The 20,076-nt window shown below is 33.4% G+C and overlaps 1 protein-coding gene across 1 annotated transcript in view; it reads right to left on the minus strand.

Moving 5' to 3' along the window:
- Positions 1 to 9,664: 9,664 nt before the first annotated feature.
- LOC132543314 (tyrosine-protein phosphatase non-receptor type 13-like) overlaps positions 9,665 to 20,076 on the minus strand; it is a 42,340-nt gene continuing 31,928 nt past the window's right edge. Inside the window, exons 3-12 of the mRNA XM_060206803.1 lie at positions 18,845 to 18,981; positions 18,508 to 18,640; positions 17,930 to 18,151; positions 17,059 to 17,308; positions 16,691 to 16,826; positions 15,928 to 16,244; positions 15,587 to 15,701; positions 15,133 to 15,265; positions 14,038 to 14,092; positions 9,665 to 12,015 (exon numbers count right to left, since the gene is read on the minus strand). Coding sequence (XP_060062786.1) covers positions 14,075 to 14,092; positions 15,133 to 15,265; positions 15,587 to 15,701; positions 15,928 to 16,244; positions 16,691 to 16,826; positions 17,059 to 17,308; positions 17,930 to 18,151; positions 18,508 to 18,640; positions 18,845 to 18,981 — 1,461 coding nt within the window. The 3' untranslated portion in view covers positions 9,665 to 12,015; positions 14,038 to 14,074. The remainder of the gene's footprint in view (positions 12,016 to 14,037; positions 14,093 to 15,132; positions 15,266 to 15,586; positions 15,702 to 15,927; positions 16,245 to 16,690; positions 16,827 to 17,058; positions 17,309 to 17,929; positions 18,152 to 18,507; positions 18,641 to 18,844; positions 18,982 to 20,076) is intronic.

Consider the following 20,076-nt stretch of genomic DNA (forward strand, 5'->3'; position numbering starts at 1 on the left):
GACCAAGTTATCGTGGCCCCTAGAAAAAAATTTGAAATTACTGTAATATATCACATCTACAACATACACAAAATTTGGAAAAGGGAGGTAACTATATCATAGCTAGTTAACATTTGGAAGGTTGTATATATCCTTAAACTATCCACTATACAATATCAAATGAAAGCATTTAAACCAAAAATCTTCAATATTACCCAATTTTAGTTCACATCCAGTTTCTCTTAATATACAAATGATATGTTGCACAAACATGGGAAAATTATACTTTGTAAACCTCATATTGTCAATGTTTCTGGTATGTAAATACTTTAGCAAACAGCAGATAAATCTACACATTGTCACATAGAGTTAACATTGTCCTTTTATTGTATAAAGTCTTGCTGACCTAAATTGATGAAATTCTTTTATCCATGAAGAGCTGATATCAAATTATTGCCATACAACTGGTTGTCCAGTTAAGCTTCTGTTGTGAAATATCTCTCTCCTTCTTCTTTGAACATGTGATCAGACTTATATACATGTAACTATGTGCAGGCAAGCAGATAGTGTGGTTTTTCTTTTGTTTTCATATACTTATTATTATTTTTTTTGTGGTGGGGGGGAGGGGGGGGGGGTTCATTATCATTTTTTATTTCACTGTGCAATATTTATTCTGAAAGTTTCGTGCTAGGGAGCTCTGTAATCAAACTGTTCAATCATTTTGATTTGATTCTTACAAAGCAGCAAACAGCCAAAAGCAAAGAACAGATCCCAATGCTCACAATATCTGCTGATGTGTCTGTAAGTGCACTGTCATTGGACAGTGATGATAACACAGTTTGTAATGTCGACTCGGCTGACAAATTAGGTGTAACATATATAACAATGCTACGATCTGGTGCTAACATACATGTGATTATTCATGGAGTATTTCCTCTCAGGACACACATATATCCAAAGCTATAAATCAGAAATTAAACAGGAATATCATACATCAACTCTAAAGAAATCTCAATTCTACCAGAATTCATATTTTAACAAATTATGTATCAAAACATTACTTAAAAGTGTGGTCACTGTCTAACATGTGGAGAAATATGTACATGTAACTGTCTAAATACAAATATTCTAAATAAACTAATTTTGACTAAAGGATTATGATACTTACATTTTAATGTAATTTTCTGACAGTGCAACAAGCATTTGTCCTTTACTTGTTATCAGTACTTCAGTACTTTAGTACACTAACCCAACCTGTGTTTAATGTCCAGACATAACAATAGCTGTGATAATCTTATGTAACAACTAATTCAACATATTGCTTCAATCTCTGTACATTCCAGTGATTTCCCTATTAGGGCAAAGTATATTCACATAGATAACACCCTTCAATTCTATCAAGCCTGCACCACTTAGTCACACATACATTTACAATTTGTGAATTGTTTTTTATTTATGTTTAAAGCTCTATATAAAAAAAAGTTTGAAAAAAGGTTGTAGAAAACAAAACATTAGTAGGTAAAATACTGAGGGATATCACATGTATTTTCACAAAAATATCTATTTCTTGTAATTTTACAAAAAAATTCAATTTTGTTTCATTAAGTTGACAAGACTTGTGATATTTTTTAGGTCCATCCACAACTGTCTACTACATAATTGTGTCTGTTCAATTACCCTATGGCCAGTAGATAATTATGTCTACAACCCTACTGGTCACTTATGTTCAATTTCAACAGATCAGACTCAGATAGCGGTCAGTGTATAACAAGGTGTCCGACCCCAGGCCTACACAAATTGTTGATGTTGACAACTTAAGAAGTGATAATACATTTGTTACAGAGAGAAGTGTAATGATAGACAGACCAGACAGACCATGATGTGTTTAGTATACAACTTTAGTTACAACCCGGACCCTTTCTTAAATTAACTGAATTTACAAATGTTGACACAGCTCCAGGAATAAAATGACCTCTAGCTCTCTCCATGTTGGGGTTCTAACTTACTATATGCTGCTCTTAAATTCAAACAGAAACTTAACTGCTTAGCTAAAGGAAAGTTCCCACTAGCTGGGTCTTAGTAAGGTGACCTGTTCTGTTTTCTACACAACCTTTTCCTTTGCAAGATTGTTTGCCCCCCAAAAAAACAACAACCTAGGTTCTATATTTACAAGGAAACATTGTAGTTGTCAGTGGCACCAAACTTGTAATTACAAATGTAGTACCACATGCTCTTTATCCTGATATTCTACCACTAAAGGAGATTTATTTACTCCCACCAGCTAAGAATCAATGATTTGTGCTCTTAATATCTACACTCCAGTTTTCTCCCTTCTCAGTCTTTGCCCCAAAAGACCACCAAACCCCAGGTTCTTTATCTCCTAGGATGTAAACCTGCTATATACCTGGTAGCTTCTTCTCTTGGAGTGCAGTGAACCACACCATGTAACAAGAAGGACTTCTGATAAATGTCCTCTGCCTCTCATTCTCAAGGTAAATATACCGTAAATGTATGACATCATGTTAGAGGATGGTCAGAATAAATACTTATTTACATAATATACATAAAGAATTAAATTCTTGCTTTATGTCGTCGTCATTTATGACTCAGATTTTAAGAAATATTCCAACTCATCTAGCAGATTTGTTAATATTATGTATGTTTATGAAATGCAAATTTATCAAAGATCCTGTTTACATCAGTGAACACAAGAAATCCTGAAATAGTTTTACTTAATAATATGACACATTAAGTTTACCATGAAGAAATTAATACCAAATACTTGCGTCAAAGTGCATATAATGCTAAATTTGAAATAAATATTGCTTCAAATCCTTTAATCTTATCATACTAATTACCATTATAAGAAATTTTGACCTTTCATCTTTTGACCTTGACCTATACTAATGAAGCTCAAGCAATCAATCCTAAAATTGGTAGTTCATGATGTTATGCAATGTATACCAATGTGACAGTCAACTATCTACTGTATGACCTTGACCTTATACCACAAGATTCATTGAATTTAATCCAATCAAACTGCTTCATAATCCTCTCACCAGTCAGTCAGGATGTCAGGCAACTATGACCTTGACCTTTGACCATGCATAACTTTTAAATGTCAAATGGAAACTCCATTTAATAAAAATCAATGCTTATAACACCATATCACTGTAGAATGAAGTTGTGGAAAATAAATATCTTTACTATAAAGATAGGTAGAGAAAATAATCTGTTTCATGAACTTCCATAAAAAGCAAGCTTCTGTTAAAATCACAAAAATAAGAACCGAAAAACAGCAATTTTTATAGTAAAATATGTGCAAAGTATTTACATTTGTAAATGACTTTGAATGTAATGATGACTATTTTAATGTCTGATTGAATCCTGAAGATTATAACCCTAGCATAATAAAGCATATTCTCTAATATAACTTTGTGAAGATACCTGTATACAATTGTAATCAGGTGTAAATCCTTATAAGGCAACTTACCAAAGATATGTTTTTATAAGAATTAAAATCACAAACAGTCTTTTGTACAAATATATGATTCAAATTTTAAACTATATCAAAACTATGATTGTAAATGTTATATTTCTCCAATGAACCATACAGATCTTTAAGTGAAACTTTTTGACACTGTTTTACCTGTAATTGCTGTGGGCACTCCGTGTCACATTCCTTGTAGCTAGTATAGTACAACCTACATATTTTGCACTATTGTTATCACACACGCAGGAATACGTCTTATTGAACATCAGACAATACTGAAATATTTTATCTCTTTGTACCTGGCCTCTTTGAAGAGGTAACACAATAACCTTATGTGTAAAACAATATCAGAATGATCATTCAGATTTTACAACAGTATGTATAGGTGGACAGGTAAATGTCTCTTATGTGTACATTCTACACCAGTGTTTCAGTACTATAATAGATCACACACATACATCATATATATCTCCATTTTTACTGATGAATATATGTTTCTGTAATATAAAACATTACCTGAATAAATTCTACTTTAACTCTATATATTAAAGTTGTAGCGTTACAATATGTTCATATGTCTTCGCACATTCATTACAATCATTTCACATTTTTAAACCTAAAGTTGATCTTAAACTGGCCTTCAGCAAGGAAATTCATGTTTCCTTGTACATCAATTACAATAATTAACACACACGATTTCCTGGTTGGATTTATTTCTTGATACTACAGGAGAAATATTCACCCAGGGTTTTTTTTTGTCCTCATTTAATCACACTGTGCATTATAATTATGCATGCAGTGTTAAATTTGCCGTATCTCATATGACAGTAAAGAATAATTCTCAGTTTTCAGAGAATATACCTGTTGTAACTGAAAAATTAATACCCACAATCAGAAAATGCACTGTACATCTAGCCTTAAATATGAAGTAGGCTTCATTGGCTATTTTAGTAGAGTCGTTAAATTATCATGTCAGAGACCTGGGTTCGATTCCTGTCTTGGTGCTTGAAAGGAATGTGTTTTTCTTTGTTCTTTCGCACTGTCACCAGTCAAAATCTCATAGGTATTTAGGTTCTTGGGTTAAGATTTAGGAAATCTTAAAAACACTCAGCTGATAGAATTAAGCATCTGTACCTTATTTGGTAGGGCTATTAATGATCACATTGGAGAGCCAGATTCAATCTTTGGGGTGCTGGACAGAAATGTTTTTCCCTGTTTTTTTTATTTGAGTAAAATTAAAAAAGAGTATGTTTTTCAAACGTGTTTTGAATATTCATTGAGCAATCATCAACAACTGAGTTCAGAAATAATTATACTAGGGCTAACACAGAGATGTAGGTTCATTGTACCTGTGTAAGTATAAACAGTCTCACACACAGGTAATATACTCAGTCACACTATACAGGTATATAGTCTATACACTCAAACTATGGAACAAAAGTAATGCTTTACAACATTCATTTTCAACAAAACAAAGTCACAGAATCCTACAGATGTTTGAAATTTACCTCAAAATGGTCCAGGAAGCAGAAATCTTCACAGGTGTCATCTTGCTAACAAACACAGATACACATTTGGGTTCAAAGGGCACCTGTCATATCCATGTCATAATCCATGCAACCACATCATCACTGTGTATGTATACTTCTGAAAAGTGGACAGCAAAACAAAGCACTAGTAGGTATAAAGTCTCAGGTGAAAAATCATTATGTGTCGTTAAATATCAGAGGTAATGATCCTGCCTGTAGCACAACACAGTCTATATTTAGACACCAACATAAATCCAGATTTTTTTTTACACCTGAATGAACAGGTTGATAATACACCTTGCGAAATCTCCGATGTTAGGTGTAATACAGCCGGAATGTTAAGTGATATGTTAATATTAGATCCAGATATGAAATACATAAAAATGCGGACTTTATTTTATTCCGACTGTCACATGGCCTATATATGAGTCCTAAATGCCATCACGATAGTTGAGATTCGTGCCCGTCCCATCACAAGGTAGCGCTGACATAATCTCTGTATCCACAGATGTAAACAAAGGTGTAAAACTCATGGAACAATATGTCAACAATGCACCAGTAAACAGGTAGTACACACCTTTGCCACGGTCAGCTTTAAGCTATCAGATGACGGGGTAAATCCATTGTGTATATACACATACAGTGATACACCTAACCCTTATTCATCTCAATACTTCGACAGTCAGTATTCTAATTTAATATTTCTTTTATCTTGTTTAAACATATATGCAAAACATATTTGTTCTACACAGAATGTAGATCTTTGCATATTGTTGATTATTTTCCAAATAAAACAATATTTTGCTTGGCAATGTTGAAAACTTAACTTCACAAAGAAAAAAATTAGGAAAAAGAGAGTATGAGAGTGACCGCAGTATTGTGTGTATATTTCAGTACTTTACAAGTTGACACTTACATGATGGTCAAACATTTCCATTCTGTGTTTATAAAACATTAAATGTGTAATTACACCTCCAATAAAATTGTGGCAGGTGTGAATTAGCTTACTGGTCGATTCCCTGTAAATATGTTTGACCACAAGCTGTGGTAAACGGTCAGTGTTAAAGGTTTTACCTGATTACTGTACACGTAGTAGGTCATTGCATTGTTAGCTTAAATGTGGCAGATTTCTCAAAAAATACAGACTGCAGACATACAAAAACATTCAAATTAGCCTTGTCTATGACACATCATTCTGACTGCACCTTATATATATATCTATATAAAGAATACTTTGAATTTTCATATACAAAATAAAAATGTGTGTAAAGACTTAACACTTTTAACCTTTCGAAATATGTGACCATTTTATCGTTCGAGCTCCAAAACTGATTATAACATAACCTACCTTTGATATTAGTTTGGAATAGACATAGCTTAAAGACTAAAGTTTGAAGTCTTTCGAGCGACAGTACCTAATACGGTTGGAATAGACATAGCTTAAAGACTAACGTTTGGGCCCCACAGTGACATTACCTAATAAGTTTGAAATAGATATAGCTTAAAGAATCAAGTTTGGGGCCTTCCCAGTGACAGTACCTAATAATTTTGGAATAGATATAGCTTAAAGACTAATGTTTGGGCCTATCAGTGACATTACCTAATAAGTTTGGATTAGATATAGCTTAGAGACTAACGTTTGGAGTCTTTCCAGTGGCAATACTTAATAAGTTTGAAATAGATATAGCTTAAAGACTAACGTTTGGGCCTCTCAGTAACATTACCTATTAAGTTTGAAATAGATATAGCTTAAAGTCTAAAGTTTGGGTCTTCCCAGTGACAGTACCTAATAAGTTTGGAATAGATATAGCTTAAAGACTAAATTAGGAATTTTACCAGTGACAATACCTAATACATTTGGAATAGGTATAGCTTAAAGTCTAACGTTTGGGCCTCTCAGTGACATTACCTAAAAAGTTTGGAATAGATATAGCTTACAGAATCAAGTTTGGAGTCTTCCCAGTGACATTACCTAATAAGTTTGGAATAGATTTAGCTTAATAACTAAAGTTTGGAGTCTTCATAGTTTATTTATGTGTACCATGCTTTATACATGTATCTTTGTATTAATATGTGGACTAATATGCAGTGATTGAACCTGTTTTACAGACATATAGAATATGACATAGGAAGCATGTATGGCTTGTTGACAAGAAAAAAGGATAGTTTGCCTGCTGTGTTAAGAATTTTCAATCAGATATGTTTGGCAATAAAGAAATTATTGACTGGTATTTTAAACAGCAACAAGGAAATCAATATATTTTGTGTCCTACATTCTTCATATCAAAGTTGATACATAAATGTAGTACATGCAACAGATGGCATATTAAGTAATATCTTGACCTTATGACCTTCAAACAAAATTATAAGTACCTAATACAAATGAATATTGTTCCATTCATGACTCTTTAAATATGCATGAAAACAAGTGAACAGGGAACCTGTACCTTACAGAAACTCTTTACTGAGTTAAGTGCCTTGTGAACAGTCAGGGTCTCTTTGAAATAAGGTCTCCATACAGTGGCTGGTAGATACTTTGCTGAAATGCATACCGGAGGCCTGTCATATGTCATCCAGAGCAACTGGGGTAAAACACCTTGCACAAAGACATGTCAAATACAGCACAGGCCATATGAGAGAAAAGGGCCCCATTAGTATATATATTGTACATTGTTAGCAATATTCATGGGATATTTAATTTCACTATGTTTGCAGTCATTTAAGAATGTGTGAAATTGAATACCAAGCAAATATTTTGATAGAGAATCATAATTTAATATGCGTTTCGGCCTGGATACCAGTGTGTAGAAATGCTTTTAGTGTTTACAGCTAATTATGGAATAGTTCCTGTGAACTAGTCATAAACGTGCTAAATATTGGTACCATGAAATTGAGCAACTCTACAGTAGTTTTAACTATATATACCACTTAATCATAACAACATCTATATGAGTATCTTAATAATATATTCCATCATCTGCAATCAAGTAAATCTCATGTTACAACAAGAGTTCCTTGGTACTGTATGTGTATAAAGTGTAACTGTCACCCAGAAATTGAACTGGATGTGCAACGATCAACCATAAAGTTGGAATACCAAATTTCATTTCTATAACTTGAAGCATACCAAAGAAAGTCAAGAAAACAATATTCCCAGAAAATTTTCTAAGTTCAAAGGGGCATAACTCTGCCAAAAAGGGTCACAGACAGCCAGGAATCAAACTTAATCTGTACCCTTGCAACAAAATGCCATATGATAAATTTCATTTTGATAACTCAAAGCATTACTGAAAAAAGTCTGGAAATCTTTTGTACGGACTATGCCGACGACTACGCCACCGCCGACGACGACGCATGACGACGGACAAAGTGATCCCTAAGTGTCCGCCAGCTCTGCAGGTGACACAAAAATCATTTAAAAAGCGATTTCTGACATATAAAAAGGACTTTGATCATCTATAGATAAAATATAAAACTACATAAATCAGGACTCCACATACATAATGTAATTAAAACATAACACATTCCACTTTTATTTAATGATTTATTTTTTCATAAGAGATATTAATTAATATCAATCAATGACAAGATTGGGGTGCCCTATATGTTAGGGTTAGTCTTCATTCAATAGTAAAAGCAAAAAAGTTGTCCACATATGGCCATATCACCTGAATCATTCCGTTCTGATCTAATCCTTTCTTTCATTCTTACTGCAGTTGATCAGATCTATTTCTTCACCATAATGTATATTAACATGATATATCACATAGCAGTTGCATTGACAAGTATGTATTGTATAGTTGGTAATACTCACAGGATATTGTTATATCATGGTCAATTAAAGATAGTAGGAAATTCAGTGCTCACCAAACATATTTACACTGAATCAAAATCTTGTATGTAATTGTCTCTAAAGGAGAAACTATGTATAGACATGCACAAAATTTAATTCCGATGAACTAGCCTGCCCCAGAACTGCGAAACATTAGCCCCACAAAATCAACAGTATCCATGGTTCATACTGATATTGTTATCACATAGCACACGAGTGTATAACATATACCAGAAACTGTAATATATAGTACCTTGTTAACCTATGTTAAAATGGATGATCAAATCCTGTAGTCACAGATTCCTTAAAATTTACTTGATAACTAATATTGGAATGGAAAACACAAACACAATATTCTTAAAATTTGTATCTATGATATAATATTGATAGTTAAAAGTTTCTTTAAAAGTTTCTTGTTAATTCAATTTTTTTATATAAACTACAATTAACTAGGATAAAAATGGCAGCATTGATGGAAATCATCTGTCATATACTGTATCACTTAAGGCAACATTCAAATATCAAATCATCACTTTTCTTGTCTGTGTGTATTGAAAAACCAAATTTGAAATAATTCACTCGAACTCATGGCAGGTCCAATTGCATCAAAGTTAAGACTACTTTAGACCCTAAAAAGACATCAAGCTTTCAAACAAACAAACAAAAATATTGCATATGTCTCTTTTCGGTCTCTGTGACTAAGTAAGATCCCCATATTTTCTCTTCGTCTGAAATGATCTCATCCTATCCATGATCTTCTGGAACAAAAATCACCATATATACATTTGATCAATTCAAAATAAAAAGCAAAATATGTAACAAAATTGGTGGACAAGAACAACAAGAAAATGTTGCAGAGTGAACAAAATTATAATCGTAATACAAATGATCTTTCTATCTATGATGAATTATCAACAGAGGAGTTACGAGGTACAAATATACCTTGCATATATATATTGTAAATACAGGTAAGAACACACTGCCAAATATATCCTCAGTCATCTGGGATTGTATGTTTTTCAGATATGGACAAGTGAACTCTTCTTTAATTGAAGCATGGAATGACAAACCCTTCTTTCCTAATTGGCAACTCTGTTGTGCAGAGGATGAAAAAAGGCTGAAGCACATTAAGGTTCCCTAATGTGTGCATTTATGTTTTTTCTTCGAGTGGTCTCCCTTTGCACAATGTACCAATCAGTTACACAAACTAGATCAGTGCTCAGTGACAGTAATTCTCTGTTTTTTATTACTTAATTGCCATATTAAACCAATATTTTAGTCTGTACAAACATGAAATTGAGTAGAAGACTTTGGCATAAAGATGTCGCATACGCCCTTAACATCAATAAACAATATACATGTATGTTACAAATTTTCAGTGAGCAGAGAATGTGGCTGGAATGCTGTAGTTACATGTGGATATACACAATTATCATTGATACTCAAATTTTATCACTTTTGAATTTTTCATGAATACAACATCAAAATTTTTAATTGAATTAGTCCAGAAAGCATAATCAAACTCCTTCTTGCTACACAACAAGTCACAAATGTTGGTAATTAGTCCTTCAAATACTTGATAATTCTATTTTCTATATTGCACCATACCATTGCACCTGAATTACAGGATGGCCAACCAGCTTTAACCTTATGTGGTTGTATGCTGGAGAAATACTAATCAAATTATGGTGTTTTAAAGGTAAAACAGAAAAAGCTATTATAATGATAAATCAACATATATGTCTCTACCTGTAAAATTCCATGAAAGTCAGAATTCTTCACATTGCAGCAAGTAATGAAAATAGCGAACAATAATTACCATTAGAATGTTTGTATTCAGTTTTGTATAAAGTAAACAAAATTCAACAATAAATAAAAAAGCACCTTTAAGAAAAACATGTGAAAAAGTAATTTTAAACACTGTATTTTGATCAAAGACGATAAGAAATATGGGTGGTTTTTTTTTTTTTGCTTTCAAACTGGAAATGCATCATTTACTACAGGCAGCACTGGACATAATATATATATATATACACACATAATTTACAAACAATGAATGTTATTTGTGCAAGAATTATTCCCCAAGAAACTTGAACTAAGAAAAACTGGCTTGATATCATCACACACACTTTCTGTTTACATATTTGGCCACGTTTTGAAATAAATTTACCAGTGAAAGGCAGAATTTCTTATTGTGTTGCCTTTTGAGACCTGGAAGTTAAAACCTCTTAAGTGTGTGTAAAGCTCTATTAGAAAGGAGGTAACGTCACAGTAATTAATCATACACCCTTAACACATGTAAAGCACTAACAGTTTCTCAGCTATGAATTGCACATCACTGACCTGACACACAGCTGGACAGAATCAAATTAATGATATTCCATACAAACAAGGCAAAAGTAAATAATGCTATACCTGACACAATACATTTGTGCTTTTTTCTTAGAGTTATTCCCCTTCACACATAGAAAACGTACAGTCTGTTTCATCAACTAGACTGAGTGTCAGTCAAATTGTGTAATCAATCATTTTAATTATCTTATTAAGTCAATTAAATCTAATTAAGAGGGCATATCATTACACATTTCACAACCTTACAAAGTCTCCTCTTTCATATCGATGGTGCTGGCTATATGAAAAATTATCTCCAAATCGTAATATGCACATATTTTTGACACAGTCAGATTTCAGTTCTCCAATAATAATAATCTTTCAATAATGTAATTGCACAGGATTCCATACTTGTGTCAGGTTTTTGCAGCATGTAGTTTTAAGTGCAATACAGATGAATGCTATTTTATGCAACCTGTTGTTCACACAAGAAACTCATCCTCACTTAGTGACTGATCAAGCAACAAGCTGTCAGTACTCTGTAAAGGCAAGTCAGGTACCTGACTAACCTGAGGACAAATTTCTGGTTGTTCACCAACATCATCCAATAGTGGTTTTGAAGTCTGATAGGTGTCCTCTGTGGACAAACAAGTAGCATCTTCAAGTGGTGGTTTCAATGTTCCCTCACTAGTGCCCTCAGCTAGTATTTCAACTGTCTGACCACTTAAATCCACAGCCTGAGGTTTGAATAAATCACAAACAGGATTCTGAGATGGTGCATAAAGGCCTTCATTCTCATATTCAGGGATGAATTCCTCGGAAACTTTCGACGGAAGGTGTATTGTGATGGTCTAAAAAACAACAATCATTTGTTGTAATGATGTCTCAAGAACTGATATTTTAATAAAAAATTTAAAACTTCTACTATAAATTGTAAAACTTGACCTGAAGACATAAACTTTCACTGTATTGTACTTAGCCTTCAATAAACATTTTGGACCTTAAAACATTACTCAAAGCAGGAGATGGGGTTATTGCAGAAAATTAAATAACTTTTATTGGTTATTTTACTGACCAGCAAGAGATGTGGGTAAGGTTTATACCTAGTTAAGGACTTATTACTGGATAAATATAGAATGTCTTCAAAGCAATATTACTTTTTAAATTTTTCATATTTGGTGAACTAGTTTAGGATGTTTATTAACAGATTCAAAGTCTTAACCAAAATAACAATGTGACAATAATACCTTCAACATCAACATTCTCAATCATACTTTTAAGGAAGTTAGTTTGTCTAAGATTTAAGGTCTAAGAATCACACAAGATGCATCCATTATTTTCAATGTTCGCAAAGCAATGTAGATGTCAGTTCATAAATGTGAGGAAAACAGAAAAATGTTGCTCATTCAAATATAATTTAAATATAGTCAGTGTCCAGTATAATCTCTACAGCTTCTCGCAAAACAAAAAACATGTCAAATGTAGGATGCAAATATCAAAGACATTACAACAACACCTTATTCTGAAAGATAAATCAAGCACATTAAGTAAAGGCATGGTTAACACTCTATGACCATGCAAAATTAAAGAGTAAAAATATCTACAACAAAATCTACATACAACACTAAGGGTACAAAATCTTGTTCATGGCTCTGAGGAAACAAATAAAGTAAAAAAATCTACATACAGCACTAAGGGTACAAAACCTCGTTCCTGTCTCTTAGGACACAAATAATGGTACCTTGGTAAAATAGGGATATCTTATATCATTTTTTTCAAGTACATCCTTTTTCCCCCAAAATTTTGGTGGAACTGCAAAAACAAAACTTTAATTCACCAGAAAATGAGCTTCACAGTAACCTTGACTTTCTGCATATATTATGCTCTTTTGATGAATAATTCCCAACTTTATATTTACATAATAAGTACAGTTTTGACCTTGACCTTCATCATCACTTATTTCATCATTTATATCCCTGAAATCCAAGATGGCCATCTAATGGCCTTATATAATATAATGGAAAAATCCAATAGGAACTGGCGTGTCCTCGGCTCGGTTATAACCGGAACAAGGACGTTAAGCTCCAACAAAGAAACAATAGGAACTGAGGACTGATCTGCCCTGTGCTCTCTGATAATCAAATAGAAATAACGTTATTTGGAGAGATCACAGACATGGACAACAAACAGAAAATTACTTCATACCATGGCATAAGCTGCCATGTACCTCACCTGTACAAGAATTCCTGTAACAGGATTTATACTATATTTGAGACTTCTGAAAACTTGTAAATTTCAAACAATTAAAATTTGGAAGCAACTTTATAAAATGTTATTCAAATGTTTCTTTGAATGGCCAATGAAGGCATAGATGTCCAAGTTCTTCTAAATGTACAAGGTTCTTTATTATTAAATTTTGATGACATTGGAAATTGAAGTGAAAATACTGATACTGATGTGTGGACAAACCAGGCAGTTACCATCTATTGATATTTGTAACTATCAATCAAGCATTGTGAGAACATTTTAAACTGTTTGTGAGGTAGAAATAAAGTTTAATATACAGGATACTTTGAACTGTTTGTGAGGTAGAAATGAAGTTTTATATAAAGAACACTTTATAAACTGTTTGTGAGGTAGAAATAGAGGTTTTGATACAGGTTTGTGAGATGTAATGTAATGATACAGAGTTTAAGGGGTTATTACATCTGATACAATAGTTAGTTGTAGCTTAATGATGATAATATGAAGCACTTCTTGGTACGTCTAGTGCAGGCAGGTCACACAGAGGTTAAACAGAGGTCACAGGAAATGTTATATTAGTTCATTCACAGAATGTAAGGACAACAGAGATACATCCAAGCTTATAGTACCTTTGACATAAGTGTCACAGCTTCATAGCTAATACTTCTAAAGCTCTTCATTACCCTACAAATGGAATGGAATAGCTATGTAGGACAAGCACACATGGTTTTCAAGATCAATTGTGTTACTCACACTCTGAATAGTTGGACAATGTCATTTCTGATTAGCATTACAAAGCAATCAATCATGACTAAATTAATGGTGATAGGTCTTATCCCCCACCTCCTCCTCCGATGAAAACAAAGGAAAAACAAGAAAAAATCATCTGGGTGATTGTCATAGTCCCTTTTGTTTGAAGTTTCATGACCATCGCAATCCCTTAAAAAGTCATTGGAAAATATAATATTGTTTAAAACTACAAAGATCCAAGGTCCTGCTACAGAGAATACTTCTATATGTCATTTTAAGTATGTCCTTTAGATATGTATTACTATATAATGCAAGAAGTCTTAAGATACAAAGATAATAAATCGCAAAGGTTATTAACAGGATAAGAATATTGGTAAGCAAACTGTACAAGATGGTGGAAATGTACTGGGAATGAGTCAGGTAGAACAATTTGTGTTTAAGAGTTCTCTGAACTCTATATATAAAATCTAATAGCATATATTAAGGTATGATCTATCACCAACTCTTTTCTCCTAAAACAAATAACAGTTATAACCGAAAAAGAAATAAAAGTTTTAGACTTTTTTCCGGTACCAAAATCAAATCATGTCAAACCAAAGACTAACAAGAATGTAGAGATACGGAATTTGAAACAAAATATCAAGTTCTCTTGGCAACACTAGCTATCACAAAGTTTAATTGTTAACTCCATGTCCAACTCCTTGTTTTTGATAAATGCCTCAAAATTCAAAAAAGAAAAAAAAAACAGCAGTGTTTCGAGCAGGTTAACATTTGCATGAATGATGGCCCATTGATCTTTAAAGACAATTAATTAATTCAAGATTATGATACACTGGTGTGAACAGTGATTTCTTGTACATACTCTTTTTATATCAAAAGTGTGACCCCATAACCTGGCAATTTAAAAAACAAACACAACAAATAGAAAATTGAAATGAATCATGAAAATAAACAAACAATTAAAGAGAGTGCACCTTGAATTTGTTGCCACGCTTAACCACCAATGTTACAGGTCCTGGTTGGAGGGTGCGGAAAACCTGGTATGCATCCAGCAAAGTGATGTCCTGAAGTGACCTTCCTTCTGCTTCCATAATCATGTCACCTTTCCTGAGGACAAGTAATCCAGAAATCTGCCTAAAAAACTTTATCTCTGATACTTATAGATACTTAAAAATATTCATTACATGTAACTTGTTTAATTTGTGTTTTTTCCTCAAATCCCTATGTCATACCTTTAATTTGTACATCATACCTGTAATTTCTACTTTATACCTGTAATTTGTACATCATATTTGTGATTTTAACATAACATCTGTGAATAGCCAATACAGAATGTACATCCTGTTTTTCATATTGGAAATACTTGGTAGTGTCTATTTCAACACTGATCTACTACATCACCATAGCAACTTTTAAATAATGACCCACCTGAGTCTAGCATCCTTATCTGCCACTGACCCCTGAGCTATGTCCTGGATGTAGATGTGACTGACTCCGTTAGTGTCCCTCCTTAGTAGTGATACACCAAGTCCTATACCATACTCTGTAAAAGAATCAGATTATCTCCCTTATATCACACATGGTCCCTACTATCTTTTGCTAGGTATATCACCTCTCAAAAGTTTGTGATTTATTTTTTACTTATATAATCTAATAAAAAAAATTTTTTCTTTTTTTTTCTCTTAAATAATTTGATAAACTGTTCTTATTCTTTACAGTATCAACAGGGTGACTACCTACTCTCCTAGAATAAATGTGCAGGATCCTACCTTTCTGTAAGGTGACATAATCCAGTTCTGTACAAGTTTCGGAGTTTTTATTGCTGTGGAGGTCCTTTTTCTTATCTTCATTATTATTCCTGTTACCACCCAAACATTTGTAAGAGTCCACGTGACCAGGAGGCCTAAGAAGAAACCCACTAGAATTGTCACTGTGACCACTAACAGCCGAGCTGGTCCCTGTCTGATTAATATCTATCTTGGATAAGTCACTGAAACTTCCATAAGGCGAATGACCCGGTGTGGACACCGGACTTCCGTCGGATGAGAAATCAATGGGAGTCACACATCCAGACCTCATGGATGGACTGTAAAGACAACCAAAGGACAGGTCAATTTCACTTGAAAATAAATATATTGTACTGAAGAAACAAATTCACTATTACAATTGATCAGTTACTAAATTTATTCTTTAATGAGCCTGCATGTCCAAAGCACATTCTGACTATGGGCTTGAGTTCATTACAGGATAATGATATATACTGCATACACAACTCTTAATAACAATATATGTAGAGATACGAAGAAGTTTACTATACGCTTCTGAACAGAACTTCTGGAAATACTTCAATTTTACACTGTAGGACCCATTCTTTATAGCTAAAAGACACAAGAAAATAAATTGTAAATTGATCCCTGCTTCATCCACATACACAGAAACAGAAATCCATGATGTATGCTTCCTCAATACAACTTTTTATACATCACTTGTTTAATAGTCCCTAGGGGAAATTGTTGTATATACTTCCATCACCTTGTTGGTCTAGATCCAATCCTGTGACGGTACATCAATGTTACTGGACCTTTCTTAAGCTTACGAAATTTGCCCAGAGCATCCTTGTGACTAAGCCCTGATAAAGAGTCTCCGTTCACCTCTAGTATCTCATCTCCTGCAAAAAATAGCAAGTTGTGTTTAAAATAAATTTCAAGTAAGAAATATGTCATATTTAATTTAGCTTAACTGATAATATCAGGCAGTCAATCGATTTTGGGGCCTGGTACAATCAAAGATAACAGGGTACATGTTGTGAAAATCAGAATCTAGTGTTACAGGTCTGTCTCTAAAATAAATATTAAATGTAAGAAAAGAAAAAAGATTAGAATAATATACAAATGACCAACCTTCCTTTATGGAACCATCTTCATACATGAGGCCCTGAGGTAGTATCCTTCTAACAAATATTCCGATGTTGCCTTTCTCCGAGTCACTCCCACCAACAATGGTGAAGCCAAGCCCCTTTCCTCTGGACCCCTTGTTGATGGTTACTGTCTGGGGAGCATCAAATCGCCACTTCTTTGTTCTAATCACCTTACTTTCCAATAGATCTCCTTTGTCAGAGCTATCGGTGCAAAGCCCATCAGTTTTGAATTTCTGCAAAATATGATTATCTATCAAATGTACTGAAACATGTTGCATCACGACAAAGATACCCTAAAAAGATTCTTGTTTTTAATGGTTCTAATGGGCTGAATTTTATCAAAAACTTCAAGCAAAAAAGTGCTACTTTTTTTTTTGGTGATTTTATTTCATTCTCAATGACTTATAACAAAATTATATTTCCATGTATCACTGCTGAACTTTACTGGATGATACAGAAATAGATCATCTTCAAGTTTTCCATTTCGTATTAGATTTACGAAAGCCTTTCATTTACACAGCTTACGACAAAGTAAAATGGAAACGTCTAGAGGAGTTCCATAAATCCAATATGGAATGGAAAAGAATGTAAGATTCTGTTTATCACACAACTTTGATATTTTTTGAAAACAAATAAAAACAGCATTTAATTGGTCTGTAATAAAATCTAAGTACTCAGTACTGTATATATCATACTACAGGCTAACATAACCCCTAACTCAAAGCCAGATGGACAAACTTATTCTACTAAGACATTGAAGAAGTATAAATTCTATTGGTAATGCTACTGAACATAAACAGATGTCAGTGAGCTTATTTCAGACATGAACTTATTTCCAGAGAAATATTGGATACCTCAAAGAGTTCCTCCCACTTAATGAAAGTTCCATGAGGTGTCTGAGCGGTCAGCTCTGGCACTGTCTTATCACTACTGTTACTCTCGCAACTAAACTGGTCTGTCTGGTCACAATTTGTAGCATCGAATGATTGGCTGGTGGTGAGCATGGAGTTGGGACAGGGCGTCAGACTAGAGTAGGAACATGACACAGAAGAGGCGATGGAAGCAGCCTTCCGTACCTGTATCATATTGTACAAGATGGAGAGGTAAGGGAAGATCTTTCATCCAATGGTAAAAATCCATGACAACATTTTATAAATGTATATAAATTCAAAACAATTTGTTATTCTAAAGATGAAGTATTCTAAAAATGTTTTGAAACAAAAACATGAAAACAGATATTGATATCATTATAATCAATTTATAAACAAAAATTGTAAATAGGTATGCTCAAATTTCATTTACTCATATTCACTCAAGCTTCAAGTTCTACACTATTAGAACATTCAACAGTTTTACCGCTCTTGTCACAATCTGATCCTAACTTTTATGTTTTTGGAGAAATTGTATTTAAGCCATTAGACCTTAGTCTCACCTTGGTAGCTACAACAAGCTGAACCAGCTTAGGAGAGTTACGGAAGACATCCACAGCTTCTGTGTGGGTCAAGCCAATCAGGGATTTACCATTGATCATCAGCAACTCGTCACCTTTCTTCAGTCGACCGTCCCTGGAAACAAAGACCTACTATATACAGTTAGTTCATGGAAATACAGGGAATGAAAAACCCAGTTTCAATTCAGATGAAAAATCAAAGGGTCTTGAGACAAAGGATAAAACCTCCATAAAATGATGGGGGAGGGGGTGTTGCCTTATACAATTATGAAGTAGAACACAGCAGGAATTAAGTGACTTGCCACTATGTAGAACTCACTTGTATGCAGCCCCTGTTTCCATGGTTCCAGCCACAAAGATGCCAATGTCACCCTTCTTTGAGCCTTTACCACCAGCTATGTGGATTCCCAGACCATTCTCATCCTTCAGAAGATGCATCTTGCTTACAACTCTCTTCTGTAAGAAGATAACATATTTGTTACAATGGAAGGTAGTACAGTAGTAGTCTTTGATCATTGTCCTTGTTAGGAAGTGATCTGATTTCAAACATCAGTTAATGTTCCTCTGGAAAGCTATCATTGCAGTGATCAAGCTCCTAATGAATACATCAATAAGATGAGAGATTCTATTGAGAGTAACCTGATATTGTCACTGAATTGCTGGAAAAAATCTAGGTTTCCAATAATGAAATGATCAATAAAATAAAGAATATATATAACATACATCAATTTTCAAATACAAAAAAATTATACAAGAATATGATAATATTTAAATTCTTTTTATTTATATATTTGAAAAGATAAAAATATTTAAAGCTGTGTACTGTACATATTTCTGTGCCAAATATTTTTTTTATTTTAAGTTCAAAACACATGGACAATGATGAAAATATAAGATGTTACACATGTCATTTTAAGTGTCTTAGTCAAGAGATACTTGTCTATGCAATGAATCATTTTACAAGTTAAACAAGCACATGCAGAATGTTCTGTATCTCACAGTTAGAAAGGTCTAATGAGTTTGACTCCCAATAATTAGACTACGTACAGTAATGTGATCCTGTCCTTAATATCTGTGACCTACTCTTACTACACTGCCTCAAACCTTTCGTTTTACTTCTGGGTTGTTGTACATAATGAAATTTAGGGTCAGTTAATAAATATTTTTTCTAAATTTAATTATAACAGATTTGTACTAGTTTTATCTCACAATGGTTATTCATTATCTATTACAGTGGATGAATTTTATTTTGGTGGTGTGGCAGGACACATCGTTTGATGAGGCTCAAATGGTATTTTGCAATTTTGGGGTTTTTTTCTTATAATTTTGATGGGTAGTGACATTTAAATGAAAATAAATCTTTCTCAAATGCAGGTAATGAGTTATTTTCCTGTGTCTTGTATAGTTAAACAACATGATAAAAGAACATGATTGGCAAATTAAGTGGTCTGAGGCCGGTATAGAAGGGAGTATCTGTCCTTGTTATTCCCATGTGGCCCTAAAAATAGACACATGCCAGATGGTTTACTCTTCCTGTGTGTTTTTGCATGG

The sequence above is a fragment of the Ylistrum balloti genome, unplaced genomic scaffold (genome assembly GCF_031769215.1).
Source record: "Ylistrum balloti isolate Yb309-2 unplaced genomic scaffold, AGI_CSIRO_Ybal_v1 Utg369752, whole genome shotgun sequence".
Lineage (NCBI taxonomy): Eukaryota > Metazoa > Mollusca > Bivalvia > Pectinida > Pectinidae > Ylistrum > Ylistrum balloti.